Below are 7,584 nucleotides of genomic sequence, written 5' to 3'. Positions count from 1 at the left end.
TTGCTGAAAAATGAGAAATTATCGTATTGTCAAAGTGATAGTAATTACATTTATTGTTGGGTAATCTTTTTTAAGTAGAATTGATTACGACTTTTGCATCTTCTTTTTTATCTTCTTTCTTAATAATTTAAATTTAAATATTTTTTTGGATAGAACAAAAGCCTCAAAACTATTTTAAAAAATTATTAATAAAAAAAAAAAAAAAAAGAAGAGGATTTTGCTAATCTCACGGGATTCCTCTTACAAACTGTCGACTAACCTTGCTCCTCCTATCGTTGATTTTGAGAGCTAGTACTACAGAATGAAAAGGGTGTAGATCAAAGTTTTTTAATTTACCCAAAAATATGGTCAAGATAGCATCACTCCACTCTTTCCTCAAAAAAGATAGCATCACTCAAGCCTACGCAATCTTTTTTTTTTTTTTTTTTTTTTCTTTTTGAGAGAAAAGATAGCCTACGCAATCTAAAAACAGATAAACGTATTTCAATAATTTATACCTTCACGTATCAGTAGATTGTAATTAGTTGTTTGTGATTATCACATAGGCCTATCGTTTTTCCCCCATGTGAAGCACTGGATTCAAATTCTACCCCACATATTATCTAGATTTATCTTTGATCAACTATAAAAAAATAAAAATAAAAACTACTTAGCATGAATATTTGCGGATAAAGCTTTAACTACAATCTCTCAAACCTATTGCAATCATCTTTGCATCTTTACTTATGTGCCCAAAGACATCACATACGACAAAAAAAAGAATTAATAAACTCCAATCTCCCAAACCTGTAGCAACCATCTTTGCATCTTCACTACTATGCCCCAAAGATATCATACAAAGCAATGAATGAACTACTTTTTTTTTTTTTTAATTCCTCGTCCAACTTTGTTAAAGGTGAATAATTAATATTGTTGGTGGTGCATGAACTCATCATCGCATTACTTGCATAGTTATTTAGCCAAATGTAAGTGCTTGCACTCCAAATGAAACTAATAAAAAGATATATTAAGGGAGTAATGTAAGCGGAATAGATTAGAGGATTAACTCTCTTGTATTTACTGGAAAGGAAGTAAAGCTAATCCAAAGACTTTCCTTACATTCCTCAAAAAAGATATAACTTAAAATACTAATTTTTAATACTCAGAATGAGATGAATACAATTCATAAATGATTTTTTGTGTAGTTAATTACATATTAATGATGGGTTGGCTTAAAAAAATCAACTAAAAAAATGATGGCTGGCGCTGCAATCTATTTATTTTGGAGATAAGATTTTAATTTACTCTTAATAATAAAAACTTAGAAAATAGGAGAAGATGATAAGAACAAAAATATATATATATATATATATATATATCTATTTTAATAAAAAAAGTATTTGGTCATTAATTTTTTCTATATAATTTTTGTAAAAAAATAACTATTTTGTCATTTAAAAATAAATATTGTTGTCATTTTTATACTTTATTAATAATATATATTTTTGGAACTTTTTCAAATATTCTAAATTGTTAGCATTGAAATTTGCCGAAAAAAAAAAAAAAAAAAAAAAAAAAAAAAAAAAAAACCTACAAACCACTAATTAATTAGGGCATCCAAACCCACCAATGTTAATGAGACATTCAAATCCATGTGAGTTTTAATGCTTATTAAAAAAAAATTGTTGCACTCTTAATAAACTATATGTGGATATATATATATTTATACAGTAGAACATATAATTTTTTAATCAAACATGAATCATTCAAGATATTTGTTGTTAGGAGCGCTCAAATAAATTGATCTATTTCTATTGAAGATAATTGTACCGTGCATTTCACATACATTAAATTTATTTTCTGGCCAATAAGTAAATCAAAGAAAAAACTAAAAAAAAATAAATAAAATGAAGAAGAAGAGGAAGAGGAGGAGAAATACATACCTTTGTTACAGAATTGTTTCAAACATAGATTGCCTTTGTTACACGGTGTTTGTCTAAAAACTTATCAATATAAGATTTTAGATAAACACAACTTAAAGGGCTTATCATTATCCATTGAATTGCTATGCTTTATCATTATCTTGTAGCATGTTTGGCGATGGAGTTTTCTTATCTCTCAAAAGAAAATAAGAAAATTTGAAACTTGAAAGATCTCACGTTTTCATTGGAATTAAAAGAAAAATAAGTTTTTTTTTTTTTTTTTTGAGAAAATAAGTTGATATGAATAAAACATAAGTAGCATATTTTGTTAAAACACTTGCTCTTACTTTATCCAAAGTGATTGATAAGATCAAAAAATTGTTGTTTATATCTAAAACATTACATCAATTCAGTCAAGCCACTTGGCACGACTTTGAAGCCTTTACTGCAATTTGGTACTGCAATTTGGCGCAACCACAGCTTCTAAGCTAAACTTTATTATATAGTATATGATATGATATGATATATATATATATATATTTAAATATAATATGTTTTCCTAAGGAACTACAATATCACCCCCAAGGACGCCTTCAATATCCAAGGTCGCGAACTGACCATAGAACCCTATTCAATAAGTGGAAGGCATTAGCTGTTCGTTCTGAAGTTAGGTAGTAAGGGTTGGAGAATGACAATTACTCATTCTTAAGACCAAAGAATCGGAGGAAAGGGGAAGCTTTCCGTTCATGGTTCTTCTGTACCTAGATTCTCTAAAACCACAAAAATTCTAAGTTAAATTGGGATTCCAACTCTGCATTATTTTTTGAGATTTTGAGAAGAGCAACAAGGAAAAGAAAAATGATTCATAGTTATCTTTTTGCTGAAAAATGAGAAATTATCATATTGTCAAAGTGATAGTAATTACATTTATGTTGGGTAATCTTTTTTAAGTAGAATTGATTACGACTTTTGCATATTCCTTTTTATCTTCTTTTCTTAATAATTTAAATTTAAATATTTTTTGGATAGAACAAAAGCCTCAAAACTATTTTAAAAAATTATTAATTAAAAAAAAAAAAAAAGAGAAGAGGATTTTGCTAATCTCACGGGATTCCTCTTACAAACTGTCGACTAACCTTGCTCCTCCTATCGTTGATTTTGAGAGCTAGTACTACAGAATGAAAAGGTGAAGAACAAAGTTTTTTAATTTACCCCAAAAATATGGTCAAAATAGCATCACTCCACTCTTTCCTCAAAAAAGATAGCATCACTCAAGCCTACGCAATCTTTTTTTTTTTTTTTTTGAGAGGAAAGATAGCCTACGCAATCTAAAAACAGATAAATGTATTTTAATAATTTATATTTTCACATATCAGTAGATTGTAATTAGTTGTTTGTGATTATCACATAGGCCTATCGTTTTTCTCTCCGCCACTTACAACCTTCCATGTATGACAATTTAATAAAGTGTGAGTTTTTTTTTTTTTTTTGGTTATCAAGAAAGTGTGAGTTACTTGTTTAACTTTTTGATGAAGTTGAAGTGTGCTAAACTCCTCTCTTTGAAAAGGCGAAAAGAGCTGATGGTTGAGAACACAACTTCTTATCATATATATATATATATATATATATTGGTCTTGATCAGCTTAAAAAGAAAAACAGAGAGCCAAGCTGAAACAGTTGCTTTCAGTGACATCTGCGAGAATACGGCTGCCCCACCTTGGTGACTTCGCCCAAAACCAAAACCCTCTGGTAATTATCACACTCTTTCAGATACCCATCATTTCTAGTTGCTAATTTTGTTACTTTCTTTTATTTTTATTTTATTTTTCATTTTGTTATTACTTTCAATACTAGGGTTTATTGTTTAACACCACATATTGGTTTTATATTCTTGAATTTGTGTTCGCAAATTCGTATTATTATATAAAAAAATTATTTATTTTTAGATAGGTAAGGTAGATAATGGGGATGAGACACCACACTGAGTTATCACTTGAACCCCACAAATTGAGTAATTAGACCATGGATTTTGTGTGTGAGTGTGTGTATATATATATTTATATATTTATATATTGGATTTTTAGACTAAGACAAAAGTGAACTTTCTAATTGTCATTTTGCTTGGAATTTGATAGGGTTGGGACTCTTGGGAGGTTGTATGTTTTAATATTTTGAATACTGATGGAGTGGAATTTTGGAAGGATAGTTCAAAAGATACATCAATGATGGAGAATAGACACAAGCACTTGAGTGTTGTAAGGGAACAGCAGAGAACTTAGATCATGGTCCAATCTTCCGGTTGATGTTTTTAATATAATTGGCAGACAAATTGATTTTATTAAACGAGTTTGTAAGAATTCGCGAAAATTCAGGCTGTTGGTCCACTTTATGAGATCCTTCAAGTTCCATGGCTAATGGAACACAGTTGGGGTTTTGATGGAAATGTCTACAGTTTAAGTAGCTTTCACCTCCCAATTGAAAATCAAAGTCACGTCACTTACAACAAGATTGAGGGGAAAGAGTTGAATGATGCAGTCATATGTGCTTCAAAGTTTGATTGGTTGCTTTTACAGAAATCTACATTGTCATTCTTCTACAATCCTTATACGAAGACTATAATCAAACTACCTGATCTTGACATCAACTTCAATCGAAGTACATTTTCCTCGGTCCCAACTTCTCCTGATTGCGTTTGCTTTGCAATACAAAGTTCCAAAAACAGTAGCAAAATGTGGCTAAGCACATGTCAACCTGGTGACCGCAAATGGAGCACCACAGTCAAGTTTGCTGGTCCTAAAAGGGCAGTTGAGGATGTGGTTTACAGTAATGGAACTTTTTACTGTGTTTTTACAGGAGGAGCGTTGGGGCCTTTTGTGTTGCACACCGTTATTGGAGTATGCTCATGGATGTGAATTTGTTCCTGGGATATTGTCTGACACAAGGGCTCATAGTAGAGTCTAATGGCAGCTCTGGTTAGTGTATCGTTCTAGTTCTATGTGTTTCAGAGTTTTCAATTTTGATTGGTCAGAAAGACTTGGAATGAGACATATACATTGGGATGCAAGCATTTTTCTCGGTTGACCTCTTTCAAAAAAAAAAAAAAAAAAAGGTAGTTCATTCATTGCTTTGTATGATATCTTTGGGGCATAGTAGTGAAGATGCAAAGATGGTTGCTACAGGTTTGGGAGATTGGAGTTTATTAATTCTTTTTTTTGTCATATGTGATGTCTTTGGGCACATAAGTAAAGATGCAAAGATGATTGCAATAGGTTTGAGAGATTGTAGTTAAAGCTTTATCCGCAAATTTCATGCTAAGTAGTTTTTATTTTTATTTTTTTATAGTTGATCAAAGATAAATCTAGATAATATGTGGGGTAGAATTTGAATCCAGTGCTTCACATGGGGGGAAAAAATTGCCAAATGCCCTTTTCAGGCAAAATTAATAGCTCTTTGCCCTCTTTCCCAAACTAATTAGGGAAATGCCTCTCTTTTGAAACTTGATTTGTGATAAATCGAGTTAGGCCTTATAGCGGCGTTTTTAAGGAGCCTATAGTGACGTTTTAAGGACCTATAGTGATGTTTTGTAACTCGACCTCTATGAAATGAAGTTATAGGTAAAAAAAAAAATTAAAAAAATGCCTATAACTCGATTTCATGGAGGTTGAGTTACAAAATGCCACTATAAGTCCTTAAAACGTCACTATAGGTCCTTAAAAATACCGCTATAGGGCTCCAGAATTATTATTATTATTATTATTTTTATATAACTCGATTTATCACAAATTGAGTTACAAAAAAGGGACATTTCCCTAATTAGTTTGAAAAATGGGATAAAGAGCTGCTATTTTTGTCCGAAAAGGGCATTTGGCAATTTTGTCCTCACATGGGGATCAGAAAGTGCCACTAAGCTAAAATGCAAGGTATGATGGATACAACTTTGTTATTAACTTAACATGTTTTTTTTCTTTTAAAATCAAATATAGAATTTATAAATTATAAATATGATTGTGGTCATTATCAAACCACACACACACACACATATATTGCTGACTTATTTTGTTTTGTCAATAATACAAAGATAGAGGATGATATCAAATAATACAAATTGTTGTTTAGATTGTTTTTCAATTATCAATACAAACTTATTATTAGGGTCTTAACTCTAAGTTATTCTCCAAAAAAAAAAAAAAACGAACTTGATTTTGAGCCTTAAAGTTCAATGTATTATTCAAAATCATTTTATATACTTTTTTTAAGGTATCTCTACCATCTTCCATTCAATTATTATTATTATTATTATTATTATATATGCAATTTAGTCTCACACAATATGCATTCATTATATAACTTAAAAGTAAAATATTCATTTATTTTTATTATCTATTGTGTGTGTGTATATATATAGTTTGTTTCTTCTTAACTTAATTTTTTGTTCTAGTAAATTTATTACTTAATTACATTTTTTTAATAAGTTATGAAAATAAGATATTACAAAAATATATTGAAAAATGAACAACCAATTTTTTAAAACATGCTAAAATTTCATTGAAAATTAATATTTGAACTAATAATAATCTTTTGTAAAAATAAATTTGATTCATTTTAAATGGACTAGAAGTGTATTCATATGGAATCTAAATAGAATCAGGTAGAATCAATTTTAGATAAATTTAAAATAGTTTTGAATAAGTTAGAAGTATTATACAATTCAAAGTGTTACAAAGAATAGAAGCATGATCAATTTTGATTGAGTTTTTTTTTTTTTTTTGTTAATATATATGTTTTTAAAATTCATTCATTTACGCACTTGACATGAAATTAGAGAGAGAAATTACTCTTGACACAAAATTTAAGCTCATTTAAAATCTATAAACACTTTACATAAGATTATAGTGCAATTAGCACACTTAATGCAGCAATGAAATACAATTAGAATCTAATTTAAACTGTTGATTAAACTTGGGATGATTTGAGACTCAGAGCGGAGTGGTCTGGGACTCTAGAGGATGGGGAGAAAATTTTGGGGAAAATGGGAGGGAACAAACATGGATGGTTGACGAAATTGAAAGTTGATTAGGACCACATTAACTTTGTTAGTTTTAAAGATTTTGATACCAACAATTGCTGCCAATTTTGTTGAAAGAAAGTTGTGGGTTGATTCAACTTAACGATATCGATGCTAATCGGTGCTTAAACAGCCCTGCCTTCAATTAGAGTCAATTTTTATTTTATAACAAGAATGGTGCAATATGGAAAATTCCCCTAGCCCCAACAGCACCAATCAATAAACAATTAAACCTCTAACTCCTAAACAAAGCCTTTAACAAAGGTTGAAGCAGCAAAGCAATTACAAAACCCAATTTGGCTACCATACAAACGAATGAAAAATGGCAACTAGCACTAGGATTATCCACCAAATGCAATTTTGAAATCCTTGAATGAAATTTCCCTAACTACTAAAGCTTTCAAAGTGTCTTCCAAATCAACATGATTAATGTTAACTAGTTAACATATTGATATAGTTCAATACACATCAAATAAAAGAAAAAGTTTAGCTACAAACTTGGTTGTAGCCTAAATCTACAATTTCTTTTAAAAAATTAACATTGTTACACATTTTGAAAATCTAATTATTAAATTGCATGTTCTTTATACTTTTAACACACTGTCAAATTTTGTGTCA

The 7,584-nt window shown here is 29.7% G+C and overlaps 1 protein-coding gene across 1 annotated transcript; it reads left to right on the top strand.

Annotated features, from left to right (window-relative positions):
• Window positions 1–4,315: 4,315 nt before the first annotated feature.
• On the top strand, window positions 4,316–4,813 carry LOC112036147 (F-box protein At4g00893). The gene has a single exon (XM_065780476.1). The coding sequence runs from the start codon at window positions 4,316–4,318 to the stop codon at window positions 4,811–4,813; it is 498 nt and encodes a 165-aa protein (XP_065636548.1).
• Window positions 4,814–7,584: the final 2,771 nt, after the last annotated feature.

This window comes from Quercus suber, unplaced genomic scaffold, assembly GCF_002906115.3.
Source record: "Quercus suber isolate HL8 unplaced genomic scaffold, Cork oak 2.0 scaffold_236, whole genome shotgun sequence".
NCBI classification, from domain to species: domain Eukaryota; kingdom Viridiplantae; phylum Streptophyta; class Magnoliopsida; order Fagales; family Fagaceae; genus Quercus; species Quercus suber.
Note: the sequence above shows the minus strand (reverse complement) of the source record. Positions and strands in the feature narration are given on the sequence as shown.